Below are 14771 nucleotides of genomic sequence, written 5' to 3'. Positions count from 1 at the left end.
AAACTCCTCCACACTTACTACCAAGCTCCTCACCAGTCAACACCAAAACAAACTCCTTCATACTTACTACCAAACTCCACACCAGTCAACACCAAAACAAACTCCTCCACACTTACTACCAAACTCCTCAACAGTCAACAGCAAACCAAACTCCTTCACACTTACTACCAAACTCCTCACCAGTCAACACCAAACCAAACTCCTCCACACTTACTACCAAGCTCCTCACCAGTCAACAGCAAACCAAACTCCTTCATACTTACTACCAAACTCCTCACCAGTCAACACCAAAACAAACTCCTCCACACTTACTACCAAACTCCTCACCAGTCAACACCAAAACAAACTCCTCCACACTTACTACCAAGCTCCTCACCAGTCAACAGCAAACCAAACTCCTCCACACTTACTACCAAGCTCCTCACCAGTCAACACCAAAACAAACTCCTCCACACTTACTACCAAACTCCTCACCAGTGAACACCAAACCAAACTCCTCCACACTTACTACCAAGCTCCTCACCAGTCAACACCAAAACAAACTCCTTCATACTTACTACCAAACTCCACACCAGTCAACACCAAAACAAACTCCTCCACACTTACTACCAAACTCCTCAACAGTCAACAGCAAACCAAACTCCTTCACACTTACTACCAAACTCCTCACCAGTCAACACCAAACCAAACTCCTCCACACTTACTACCAAGCTCCTCACCAGTCAACAGCAAACCAAACTCCTTCATACTTACTACCAAACTCCTCACCAGTCAACACCAAAACAAACTCCTTCACACTTACTGCCAAACTCCACACCAGTCAACACCAAAACAAACTCCTCCACACTTACTACCAAACTCCTCAACAGTCAACAGCAAACCAAACTCCTTCACACTTACTGCCAAGCTCCTCACCAGTCAACACCAAAACAAACTCCTTCACACTTACTGCCAAGCTCCTCACCAGTCAACAGCAAACCAAACTCCTCCACACTTACTGCCAAGCTCCTCACCAGTCAACACCAAAACAAACTCCTTCACACTTACTGCCAAGCTCCTCACCAGTCAACAGCAAACCAAACTCCTCCACACTTACTGCCAAGCTCCTCACCAGTCAACACCAAAACAAACTCCTTCACACTTACTGCCAAGCTCCTCACCAGTCAACAGCAAACCAAACTCCTTCATACTTACTACCAAACTCCTCACCAGTCAACACCAAAACAAACTCCTTCACACTTACTGCCAAACTCCACACCAGTCAACACCAAAACAAACTCCTTCACACTTACTACCAAACTCCTCAACAGTCAACAGCAAACCAAACTCCTTCACACTTACTGCCAAGCTCCTCACCAGTCAACACCAAAACAAACTCCTTCACACTTACTGCCAAGCTCCTCACCAGTCAACAGCAAACCAAACTCCTCCACACTTACTGCCAAGCTCCTCACCAGTCAACACCAAAACAAACTCCTTCACACTTACTGCCAAGCTCCTCACCAGTCAACAGCAAACCAAACTCCTCCACACTTACTGCCAAGCTCCTCACCAGTCAACACCAAAACAAACTCCTTCACACTTACTGCCAAGCTCCTCACCAGTCAACACCAAATCAAACTCCTTCACACTTACTGCCAAGCTCCTCACCAGTCAACACTAAACCAGGCCTAACATCATGGACCTCGTGATAAACTCTAGCCTTGTTTCACGTCTTTCTTTTTTCTCACCGTTGGCATTCTTCCCGCAGATGAGGTGCTCGTAGCTCTGCAGGAGGCCGTACAGCTCTGCGTCGTTACTGATCGCTGCCTCCAGGGCGTCCACGTGCACCACGCAGCAGGGGGCACCTCCGCCGCACACCTCCAGCGCACTCCCGGCCACCTCCTCCATCAGCCTCTCCACGGCCGCGGCCAGGCAGATGGCTGCGTGCTCGTGCACGCGCACGGAGACGCGCGTGTCCACCATCCATCGGAAGAAGCGGCCCACGGAGAGCGCGAGGCCGCAGCGTGCGGACTTCCCTCTGCGCAAAGACTCGCCGGAGCTCATGCTGTACAGGGAGATGGCCTTCACCGTGGCCGCGAGGCAGCTCTCGGCGAGCCGCCAGCTGCTCACCAGGCGCACGGCGCTCTGCACTTCGAAGCGCGTGCACCTGCAGTGCAGAACGCTCAGGCGCTGCGCCTCCCTGGCCACGCGCAGCAGGGCCCTGCGGGACAGCGCGGAGAAGCGGCGGACGAAATCGGCCGTGAACGACGCGGCCGGTGCAGCCTTGCGCAGAACGGCGTCGATGTCATCTTCCGTCCACGGAAACTCCTCCAGATCCGGCAGGCGCGGGCATTTGGAGAAGATGTCCTCCGGGTCCTCCGGCAGAACCGTGTTCACAGTGTCCCAGCTGCCGTGCCTGCTGTCCATGGAGCCCGAGCACTGCCACCAGTTGCCCCGGTGCGGAGTCGAGACGAGCTGGGAGTTGGACTTGGACGAGGACAGGCTCAAGGACCCGGACGAGTCTCCTGCTCCATAGCCTGAGTCCAGAGTCAGATCTTCCAGAGTCTTCACGTTAAGGCTGCTTAAAGCTGCCATCTCGGCGAGTCTGACGAGTACAGGACGACCAAGGCTCAGCTGCAGGTAGAAGAAGGCTGCAAGTCCTGCTGCACTCCAGGAAACATCTGTTTTCACAGTCAACGCACGTCCATTTGTTTGGTCGTTTTAAGGAGACAGTGTCGGAGCGCGTGTGAAAGCAGAGCGAGGAGAAACAGCTGAGAAGTTTGTTGCCTGCGAGTCAGTTGACTGACTTCTCCAGCCAATCAGATCGAAGGACCGGCTGGAAAGTTTTGGCATGCCGCTCCAACGACAGAGCCAATCAGAACGGGCGTTTTTTTTCAGCCAACCAGGGCGAAGGAAGAGTTAATAAGTCTATTGGCTACCTGTCGCCCTTCTCAGCCAATCAGAGTGAGAGAGGACTCGAGAGGCTTTCCACGCGTTCGAAAGCGCAGCAAAGAATAAGCTTGATGTGCATTTTGTTCCCTTCAGTAAAAGGTAAAAGTCGAGGTTTTTGCTCCTGAATAAGGCGTCAGGAAGACGGTATTCACTTTCAGTTTAACTGTGTTAAAATAATCCAGTTAAAGGGGGATTCCATCGAATTTTCAAAATTTGTGCATAATTCAGTGAGATGTGTTGATGGGGTTTATTATAGAGACACTGAGAGAGGTGGTGTTAGGAACCAGGGGTCGTGATGTCGACAACACTAAACGCAAATTAGCCATTACCTCAGTCCAAAGTGACCAGTGAACCCACACGTGTCTCCTCAGTTATTTTATGTATTGCCAATGATGGTAAAATAGTGATAAACCTGAAAACATTTCTTCGGGGACTATTTTGTCTTACTACGCCATTCATATTGCCACTGCCCAAACTGTTCCTTAAAAAGCAATGTCTCATTCTAACAATGTCATGCAATACCTTATGTGAGGTATCTCTCTCCAAACCCCTCAGACGTCTGGTTCCTATCACCATTGTGGTGAACAATTCTGACTTCTAGTTTCTCTAGAATGGAGCATTTCACATCAAATCACTCTGACTGACTTTGTTTATACCTTTAGAGTTTAATTATGAGGACATTTTGAAAAATTGGTGGAATTCCCCTTTCCGTGTACGCGAGTGCCCTCTTGTGGATATATGCGGTATGGCCCTGAGGTAATGGTCACAACAAAGTGAGTTATTCCTCCGTTTATTCTTGAAAATAAGAAAATAAAAGAAAAGGAGATCGATTTACATTCTTTAAATTCTCTACAAACAATTTCACAGAAATTATCCTTTAAATATGGCACCAGTGACCACTTTCTTTTTTTTTTCTTCTTTTCTTTTTCAGCCTCCTAATGGGGAAATACTAAATGTAATTTGATTCAGGGGTGCAGGTCAGCAATTTGGCACCTTTCTATCTGAAATAGAAACAACATTTCCTATATAAAATCATTAACTAGTTTTGAGAGGGAGAGAGAGAAAGCGAGCGAGAGAGAGAGAGAGAGAGAGAGAGAGAGAGAGAGAGAGAGAGAGAACAAGAACACCATAGTATATTGGACAACCTTCTTCAATGTCATCATCAATGTTAGAAAGCACCAATTAAAATGTCTCCATATTAACTACAGATCAACCAACATACCGAAACAACACCATACCTGAGTGCTCTCTATTGCAAAAAAATAATAATAGTAAAAGATAATATTCATAAACTCTTTACGTTGCTATGTCTGGCACTTTCTGTGTCCTCCAGTTGTTCCAGGGACCAAAAGTACATTATGTCACAATTTAGTCAACAGATAGAGATCCAGCCTTGACACACCAGTTCATCTGTGTTAGCAGAGTCAGTGAGCAAGACCCACGAGCTGTGCTTTGTAACACTTGGGGCAGCTTCTGGAAAGCTCCAGGGGCTTTAACGGGCACGTTCTGCCTCAGCTCAGCAGCAGCAGTGTCCCCGGTGGCTAGCCTTGTGTTGGTTTCTTTATTGGACTGTTCCACATGCCCCGTTTGGAGTGGTAATAATGATAGAAGTTCCGTAGTCTCAGTCTCTCTACCTCCAAACCATTCTGCAGCACCCTGAGAGCAAAAAGGAGGGAAGATAACAGAGAAAGAGGGACAGAAAGAGAGGAAGACGTGCAAAGGGTTATGTTTATATCTTCTCCACCACAGTGTTAGCTGTAGTGTACTCTGCATTACAAACTAGTTAGAAATGCTACGTCCACATTTAAAGGAATAATTATAAATTTGTTCATTTTTATTTTTATTATTTTTAGCATAAAAGTTTTCCCCTATCACAAATATTGCCAATAAGCCAATACAAGTTTGCTTCTTCAGTTCTGCACTGAAGCTGCATGGCTAATCCATCTGTGTAATTCCATGAGATTAGTGCCAAAAGCATAAATGCATATGATATGTCCCCACTGAAAACTGATTTTACAGCCCAATAATTACTTACCTATCCAGGAACTCCCAGTCCTCTCCTCCCCAGCGGTCCTTAAATTCCTCTGTGTTCATCCCACCAATCTTGTCAAAGTCTGACTTATAAATGCCAAACAAGCCAAAGCCATTGACCTCCCAGTAACCTGTAATCAGAGACATGGAATACAACAGTTCTTATTACTGTTGTATATGTATGTGTGTTAATGTAAAGTCTTTTGGTCATTTACAGCAAGGTACAGCAAAAATGCAAGCTTGATAAATGTTTTTTTTTTTTTTTTTTAATCCAGATTAAGGCTAGAATTTGCTCAGTAGACTGGGTCTCTTCTTTCTGTAGTATACAACTGTGCTGTCATTCCATTTAACCATAATGTTTCTAATGTTTTGCTTCTTGTGTAAAGCACTTTGACATTATTTCACTAAAAGTGTGCTATATAACTATTGTTACATTATTATTACTTGACGTTATCCACCATGGCCTGTAGGTGGAGCCATTACACAGTACTTACATACAGCCACCTAAATTAATTTCACAGTGTTTTCCCTGTATAAAGCTTAGGCATTATATAGGACCACTCTCATGACTATCTGGGACCCCCAAAGTTAAGAGAGGTCATGTATACCGTTTGGCTGTAGAGGTGAGCTCCCGCAGTCCAGTCTCATGACGATGGGAGCGAAGGCCAGCCTGCCCTCCACACAGTGCTTCCTGATGCTCTCCAGGATGCTCATGGGGAAGTGAATGTGCAGGTCACACAGGAACACGATACTGTGACTGTCCTGAGGAGCAACCAGGAAACAAATTCTATAAATTACTATAACTGTGATAATCCTTTTTTTTAAACATGACCATTTTAGAAATGAAGAAATAGTCATTTTTTCTCATGTGCCTACCTCTATGGTGTCCACCCCCATCTGCAGTCCAGAAGATCTCTCAAAGTTTCCCTCTCGTCTCAGATACTCATACCTGCACACATGCAGACCAGCGGCGTTTCATAATGTCTACAAAAATGAGAGTCTTTAAGATGTAAACAAAGTAATTTAGAATAGTTTGATGTGAAATCAACTGTGGAGAAAATTAATCACTCAGATTTGGTAGGAACCAGGAGTTGCCATGTCTACAGGGCAAATATAGCCATTTTATTGCATACCTATATATATATATATATATATATATATATATATATATATATATATATATATATATATATATATAGGTAATTCAAGTGCAAAGCAATGTGGTGTATATTGAACAACATGAGTAAAATTGTAACATGACTGGCAAAATTAGTAAAATCTGAAAGTATAATCAGGCTTTTTGGTTTCAAAGTCACATTATATGTAGGAAATTACAAATACTGCAGACACTACTGACACATGAGTAAGACCACAGATAAAATCTTCTTGTGATAAATGAAGCTGTCAGTATTTTAGAGTTTTGTGAAGTCACTGCTGTGGCATGCTATTTTTGATGCACAACATGACTACAAGTCATAAAAATGAAAATTCAAAAAGAAGAATTCATTGTTTTTGATCAGTTAATTTAGTTCTACCACAAAACATACACAGACATCAACCTTCAAGGGTTTATGAGCTCATTCTTATGACTTGCAAAGTTGTGGGACATCATCTGCCATCACAATGGCAGAATGACCCACGTGCTTTTGTCCGTTGTTAAAGATAATAGTATATCATAATGTACAGTGTTAGAAACAGCATGTGCAAATTTATTTGAGATGTTTTTCCATCTTAACGAGGTCATGCTGTGGATATGATGCTATTTTATAACTACAAGCTTCCATTGCTTGCTAAACTTTGAACATCAAACATGTCTTGGATGCAGAAAAGAGGAAACTGAAAATTGTATTTTTACTGTTGTACTGCTTTAATACAAACCCCACCTGAAAGTAGAGCTCGCTAAAAGGAATGGCCCCAGAACTGTGTTTGACTGGGCTTAGCAAGCTGGTGCTAACCTCAGAGTGTGACAAATTGGGCCTCGACATGGAGTTTGGCATGGAGTTCCCACGTGGCTCTGTGGGCATGCTGATGGCCACCTGTAAGTCTGTGCAAGTAGGGCTGAGGATGCAGGCGCTCACCTGGGCACCGTGCTGTCCCTCAGGGCCTGTTCCACATCCATATCTTCACTCTCAAAGTCCACGATTATAATGCTGAAATTGTCATCCTTGGTCTCTCGGTGCAGGAGCTCCATGTCGGAGATGAACTGCTGAACCCAGCGAGCCTGGTTCTTCACTGCCAGAGACACAGAGCTGACATCTCACACTGCGTACTGCTCTGTAAACAAGTCTAGTCATGTGAGTTGATGTAAATAGATCTCTAGTTTTTTATTTATGCTGGCAAAAAGCCAACCTTATCTTTGTACATCAGTGACACGTCTTGTGCCTTTATTCACTGAACCAGGGCTACCTGAAAACAACCCTGTAACCTTGTAACATGTCTTGGCTGATCAACTACATGTGCAGCAAAGACTAAAACTGAATGATCTGAACTACAGCTTTAAAAACTTTCAGGAAGGTCAGGATCTGGAATAAAATAAATATTTGGACAGGCCTCTAGACCAGCCCAGTGCCAATATACAGTACCTGGCACCACAAAGTGTACCATGACATCATGCCTCCACTGGAGCATCGCCGGTTGGCACAGCAGAGGCTTGGGCCAGTGGCTTCCCCAAGGTGTGGAGGCCCTGGACTGGGCACTGGAGCTGCTAGTGGGGGCAGGGGGTTTAGAGGGTGCAGTCGGGGCAGAAGGAGTAGACACCTCCCTGCTGCCCAAGCCCTCGTCCTGACGGCTGCGGTGGAGAAGGAGGTAGATGTACTCGGACAGACGCACCACTCTTTTCCCCGCCTCCATCAGCTCCAGCTCCACCAAATAACGGCTCCCACGGGCCGAATCCCTTCGCTTCTCCACATTCACTATGCGGAGGAGGGTATAGATCCTGACAGAGGAAGAGACAGACACAGAGAGAAAGACAGAGAGAGAGAGAGAGAGAGAGAGAGAGCATTGTTAAAGCTGCTGCCTCAGCAACTTGCAATAGGCACCCTCCCCCAGGTTCTTTAATGTGTGGAAGTGTTAGTAGATACAACACTGCCTCTCGTTATAATAATGCTGTATGGGCTTCCTGCTGAGAGGAGCTGCTTTGGATAAACAACAAGGGAATATATACTGCCACAGTAATGGGGTTAGAATTAAGATCTAACTCAATATCGGAGCTGCAAACCCAGCAGGAGGCAACCTCTCTTTCAAGCATTCGCACCACTTATATACATCAAAAATCACATAAGGTGTTACTGGAATAAAAAGCAATAAAGAAGCGCAATAAATAAAATTTTCTGCTTGTTATTTTTGCTTTTGAGTGCAAAAATCTGAGCTAATATGAGCCCTTTAATGCTGAGTTTCTACCAATATTATTCAATATTTGTATTTTTGTAGATACTGTAGTCACACACGGCACATGAAAGATATTAAAACAAATGCAGAAAGTATAAAGTTACAATTTTTCTCCTCCAATTTGATCGTAGCTTAATCCCCCCATAAGCTAGGAGTCCCTTTATCTCGCTATGCTACTACCCCGGGAGGGTGTATGTTAGCATGTGCTTCCTGTCATCTCATGTGAAGCACCACTGCATTTTTTCTCTGCAGCAAATGAAACAAGCATCACCAAATTTGGGCAGATCTTGGTTAGTATATACTATTAAGGTTGAAGTGACTGCAGGCTGTTTTTCATGTATAAGGTTTGTGTTTTCATGAATTTATTTGGTTTTAAGGGTTTTCAATCTGGCAACCCTGAACAGTATAACTGGTGTAACTGCCAGTTCTGTTGTGTCAGCTAACAGATATCTGTGCTGCACTTTGGAAAACAACAGCCTTAACAAACAGCCTAAACTGGATCAGGCTAATTATAGCTTATACCATTTAAACATGCAGATTAAAACATACTGTATACATGTACACCAACCTGACACTTCATTAAATACACTTGCTTGTTTCTACGCCCATTGTCCATTTTATTAGCTCCACTTACTGTATAGGTGCACTTTGTAGTTCTACAGTTACAGACTGTAGTCCGTCTGTTTCTCTGATATTTTGTTAGCCTGTTTTTACTCTGTTCTTCAATGGTCATGACCCCCACCGGACCACAAGAGAGCAGATATTATTTGGGTGGTGTATCGTTCTCCATACTGCAGTGACACTGACATGGTTTTACACACCTTAATGTCACTGCTGGACTCACTGACAACCAAAAATATCCAGCCATCAGTGTCTTATGGGCAGCTTCCTGTGACCACTGATAAAGGACTAGAGGATGATCAACACAAACTGTGCAGCAACAGATGAGCTGCTGTCTCTGACTTTACATCAAACAACAAGGTAGGAGTGTCTAATAGAGTGGACAGTGAGTGGAAACAGTGTTTAAAAACTACAGCAACACTCAGCAACAGCACTGCTGCATGTAATCTGGTCCACCACCCACATAATACCTTCTCAGTGATGGTCCTGGAGTCATGACCATTAAAGAACCACCTATATGGTAAGTGGAGCTGATAAAATTGAAAATAAGTGTATATACAAGCAGGTGTGTCTAATGACGTGGCCCATACGTGGAAAAAATTTCATGTACCCCTTAAAATCCCAGGCTTAATACATATTAAGGCTGATTATTCATTTACTGCCGACAGGCCCTCACCATTTAAGGGGTCAATATATGCCTCTACTGATTATTCAGATTGAATCAAGACATCTATGGACAGCGTGCAAGCCCACTCACCCTCCATTGCGCTCATTTAGCCGCTCTATGTACTGCGATAGCACATCCACCACCTCGTTTTCAGCCAGCTGCAGGTTGCCAGACACGTTGCACCTCAGGTCGTTCCAATCTGACCTGAGCATCTCAAAATCCACTGGGTTCACAGTGAAAGTCCGCTGCCAGTTGATGGCCTCCTCAGTCCAGCCAGGCCGTGGCTCTGTGTCCTCATAACTGTACTGGGACACACCTCCTTCTTCTGGTTCAGCTGCCCTCCTCTGCTGAGATTCTTCAGCCATCTCTGAGGCCTTTGTGGGTTGGATCTCTGGGTCATCTGTCTTGTCTAGGCTGGATGGAGGCAAGTCATTGGAGTCCACAGAGGCAGAGTGACTAATTTTGAAAGAAAGTGAAGGAGAAACCTCTAGGTCTTGATGTTCTTGATCAGTGGGTACGATTTGATGGTTTTGCCTCAGAGGTACTTGTTGGGTAGTTGATTTATGATCTATCAAGGACAAGCTAGACCAGAAAAGAGGAAGGCCTCCATGCTTTTTCATTGATTTCCACCTTGAACTGAGGTCTACAAGCTTTTTGCCTCTTGCGGTTTGGTACAGGAAGACCCCTGGGAAGACCTCTACTGGTGGCCTTGGTACCTCCCTTGGTCTACTTTTTGGTGGGCGGGGCCTAGTGATGTAGATTTTGTTTGTCTTAATCTCTTTCTCCTGATTGCTCTTCAATACAATGGGCGCAGGATGTGCTGCATTACTCAGAATCTGATTGGCCAAAGCGTAAAGAGGTGACTGCTGGAAAGTCTTGGAAGTTTTACTCAGCCTTAGAGGAATGACCTTATTACTTTGCTGCACAGGGCTGAGGGGGACCCACATTAAAGACCGCTGTCCTGCATGTGTTTGTGGGTCATCTCCTACTTCTTCACTTTCTCTGTGCTCATTCAGAGCCTCATGCTGTATCCCTATGATCTCAGCGCGTCTCAGCTGGCTCTCTTTTTCCATTCCTCTCTCCTCTTCCTCTTGTGCTTTGGCCTGGGTGCTCATATAGTAGCCATCCTCTCTATCCATGCCTTCTGCTTTAACCCTCCTCCTGGCTTGTTTCCCTTTGAGTTGTGAATAGCGGCCTTCTCGGGCCAAAATGTGACTTTTTGAGTCATGGCTTATCCGATCAGCACTAGTAGACGCTGTGCTAAGTGATGAAGTTGAAAGCTGATTGGATGGGCTGATGTTACTCATCCTCCTGGCCTGATGGTTATTGGGGTTGACAGACTCTTCCTCTGGATCTACACCCTCCTCCTCCTCCAGAAAGTCTGAAATAAAAGAAAATGATCTGGCTATGTTTTGCTTTTACAGCCATAGTGCAGCTACTTAAAGAAATAGTCCAACATTATTTTCAATCTAATCACTAATTTAAACCTGCATCATACTACCAAATGTGTGTTTCTGTGCTTAGAAAAGAACTAAATAGTCAAATACTTAATATTCACTTGTAATAGAACCCAATGGGCAGTTGCTGAATTTGGTGAATATATGTTTATACAAGGTTCAAAGAAAAGCCTTGAGGACCCCAGTAGTTCTAGGCAGATTAACATGCTATAGACATCAGACACTCCATGTATGAGGCCTGTATGAGTATCACACAATTGTTATATCACATTATAATAATTTCACATTATTGATAACTGCCCATTGGTTTCTATTAAAAATAATTTTTGAGTCATACGTTTTTCAGTTACAAGTACAGAGAGATGTGTTGAAATTATGGTCTGTTATTGTCTAACAAACAAGCCTTAGCTACTGAAGCAGAAGATAGAGATTATGCTGAAAAACACTGAAGTATTTCTTTAATAGCACTGCTTCATTAGATTTGTAAATTGTACAGGATGGTCAAAGGGCCAAGAGGCTGCTGCACTAATGGGACGTATCAACAGCAAATCACTGTCATTATGGCCTGGCCCTCCACTAATGCTCTCATTAATACAAATGCAAAGAGGCTGCACAAATGGCAACTTACTATTCACTCACACACAGGAACTCACACTGGAATACATTCACTCTCACACACACACATGTGCATGCACTCACCCACACATCCACTCACTCCATTTTTTGGCAATTATAACAAACACAGCTGCTCATGTCCCCATTACTGACAGTTCTCTGATGAGCCCATATAAGATGAAGACAACTGTTAAACTCTTTTCCTGCAAATGTGTCTGCTGCATGTCATAACACACCATCAGGATTTGGGAAGAAGGCGGGCCTGTCATCTTCCTCTTCATCCATCTTCATGTATTTATAGAAGCCGAACCTGTTTAGATGTACAGAGAGCACAATGTGGAGAGCTGCTGTAAAATATTACACTTAAGGTTAGATTCACTAAACTGTCATTAAAGGCAAATTCAACTGTTTTTTTAATGTCTGCATTTTTAAATGGTTAAAATGTGAATAAAGTAATTTAGGGTGGTTTGATGTGAAATGCAGACATTCTAGAAAACTTGCAGAGTCAGGGTTCACAGTGGTGGTGACAGGAACCAGACGTCTAAAGTGTTTAATGCCTCGGAAAGCTCCCTTACAGGAAGTTATTACATGAAATTGTAATCATTATTTTACCCGAGACATTTTTTACAGTAGTTTTTATGATGCATTTTCGCATAATCCACTTTTTAAGATCGAACCAAGACAGAAAGATACAGGGTGTTAATATAGTACCCAAAGAAAACATGTTTTTCAGATTCATGAACATTTTACCACCAACAATTACATCTAAAAACTCAGGAAACACATGTAGAGTGAGTCAAAAGTCACAGGACAATGTTTTATTTTATTTTATTTTTTAGTTTATTATCGACTTTTATCTCTGGGATCATCTCACACAAATTGTGTATTTGCATCCGCAACAAACACCACCTTCAGCAATGCATTGTGGAGGCTTGTGACAAAATAAAAAATAAAATAAAATAAAACGTCCTATCCAGAACATGTCCTGTGACTTTTGACTCATCATGTACACACACACACACACACACACACACACACACACACACACATATATATATATATATATATATATATATATATATATATATATATATATATATATACACATATATATACACATAGCCTTTAACGTTAAGCCTAGTAAAAAAGGAAAAAGGTCCCCATATTAAATAGAATACAACTAAAAATAGCTGCTTAACCTTACTTTTCAAGGTACACGGGAGATTCCCTGTAAAAACACTTGTTCTCTCTCTCCATATGAGTTAGCCTGGTGAAATCATTGGGATACACATAGGACAGATACACCTAAAAGGAATAAGAAAGCAAACCTGAAATCAGCATTTACCTAAAACAGTTGTGATAAAGAGTAACTATATTTTCAATCATTCAGTTCACTAGTAAATACATTTAGCAGTAAGCACACAAGAATTTGTTATTTTTACTGGCAATGAGTACTAATGTCCAATAGGGGGCATTGCTTGTTCATTTCAACGAATGATTCCAGCAAAAACCCAATATTCCTCAGTGACTTCAGATTCTAATATGCAAGTTTATGTTATGTTTATCCCTTGCTGACCAATTTGTATGTAGTTAAGTATATTTCTGTCATTGTATATGTATCAGCACCTATTAGTACCTAAAAAATCTAAACTGCAGTGAATAAAACTAAAACAGTGTTACTTACAAACTGTAGGCCCTGATAGCGTGCGATGGGGAAATCCTTCACTATGTATGTAGGTGAGTAGAGACAGGATGGCAGAACCCTGTCCAGTCTGGACAGCTCTATCATGGGGACTAAAGAGGGAAAATGCATTTTAATTCAATAAACATTCATTCCTAAGCTAACCTATAGGAAGGCAGAGGAGGGCGGTGATATTAACTCAGGTAACTTTCTACTGAAATGTACTTTCCATAAAGTTTTCAAAAGTTCTTCTACTCAAACACATTCGTGAGGAAAGTGATCTACTTCTTACTCATTTTAATTCTTCACATGCAGTTTGAATCCCTTTTCTGTGTTTAATAGAATTATTTCACATTGTTGACAGCATCAGTGTTTCACTGAGATTGAGATCCCCATTTTCAAGTTATCATTTCACTCTAGACCAAAGAGATCCCAGAAAGGGATGAACAGAGCTGAACAAACTTCGGATACATTCAGGATTTAAAATGTGACACTGAAGTTCTAGAAGGAACTCACCACTTAAAGGGGAATTCCACCATTATCTTTGGAAGATTTCAGTGTAGTTCTATTACTGAGATGTAAATAAAGTCATTCAGAGTAGTTTGGTGTGAAATGGTTCATTGTAGAAAAACGTACACATGCAGATTGGTGATAGCAACCAGGGGTCACAATGTCTATGACTTATAGTCATTTTATTTACTATCCAAAACAACCAGTGATAGGTTTTTATTTGCAATGTTGACTGAGGGAAAATAGAGGTAACTTTTGTTGAGGTGCAACTGCCATAAATAGAATTTTAGGCAAAGAATTTTCACGATACTACCATAAAACAATGCCTCAGAAATCAGGCAGCATGGTTGTAAGCATTACCTGTAACACTTGTATGTGAGGGAGCTTTTAGGGCATTAAATGCTTCTCCTGGTAAACCACCACTGAGAGTCATCCTCGCTTGGTAAGTTTCTCTAGAATGAAGAATTTCACATCAAACCACCCTGAATAATTTTTATTCACTTCTTAACCATTTAAATATGTAATTAATATTATTCATTAATATTATTATTATTATTATTATTATTATTAAACATTTACTTATGCAGACATTTTAAAATATTGACAGAATTTCCCTTTTAGGTTCTTCTTGGACACAGCATATTTGTGCTTCTGCTTAAGTAATCTTCTGGAAAGGTATTTTTACTTGAGTCCTCATTGTGCAAAAGTAACAACACTTTTCCTTTCATGCAAATAAATAATTTGTTGAATAAACAGTGTCAATACGATCAAAACGAAGTAATCAGACTGTTTTGTTCAGTTGTAGACAGGCAGAAATGAAAGCAGGCAAAACACACAAACAGAGCGCTGATATTAGACAGTAAACCAC

General features: G+C 42.4%; 2 protein-coding genes across 2 annotated transcripts in view; both read right to left on the bottom strand.

Moving 5' to 3' along the window:
• The window catches only part of abtb2a (ankyrin repeat and BTB (POZ) domain containing 2a), a 50210-nt gene extending 47199 nt beyond the window's left edge, over positions 1-3011 (bottom strand). Inside the window, exon 1 of the mRNA XM_017725139.2 lies at positions 1731-3011. Coding sequence (XP_017580628.1) covers positions 1731-2577 — 847 coding nt within the window. The 5' untranslated portion in view covers positions 2578-3011. The remainder of the gene's footprint in view (positions 1-1730) is intronic.
• Positions 3012-3769: 758 nt separating this feature from the next.
• The window catches only part of b4galnt4b (beta-1,4-N-acetyl-galactosaminyl transferase 4b), a 182049-nt gene continuing 171047 nt past the window's right edge, over positions 3770-14771 (bottom strand). The window contains exons 12-21 of the mRNA XM_037534706.1: positions 13397-13506; positions 12917-13017; positions 11949-12022; positions 9731-11021; positions 7548-7900; positions 7044-7197; positions 5842-5914; positions 5574-5727; positions 4970-5096; positions 3770-4590 (exon numbers count right to left, since the gene is read on the bottom strand). Coding sequence (XP_037390603.1) covers positions 4476-4590; positions 4970-5096; positions 5574-5727; positions 5842-5914; positions 7044-7197; positions 7548-7900; positions 9731-11021; positions 11949-12022; positions 12917-13017; positions 13397-13506 — 2552 coding nt within the window. The 3' untranslated portion in view covers positions 3770-4475. The remainder of the gene's footprint in view (positions 4591-4969; positions 5097-5573; positions 5728-5841; positions 5915-7043; positions 7198-7547; positions 7901-9730; positions 11022-11948; positions 12023-12916; positions 13018-13396; positions 13507-14771) is intronic.

This window comes from Pygocentrus nattereri, chromosome 25 (genome assembly GCF_015220715.1).
Source record: "Pygocentrus nattereri isolate fPygNat1 chromosome 25, fPygNat1.pri, whole genome shotgun sequence".
Lineage (NCBI taxonomy): Eukaryota > Metazoa > Chordata > Actinopteri > Characiformes > Serrasalmidae > Pygocentrus > Pygocentrus nattereri.
The sequence above is the reverse complement of the archived record's forward strand: the minus strand, read 5'-3'. Positions and strand labels throughout refer to the sequence as shown.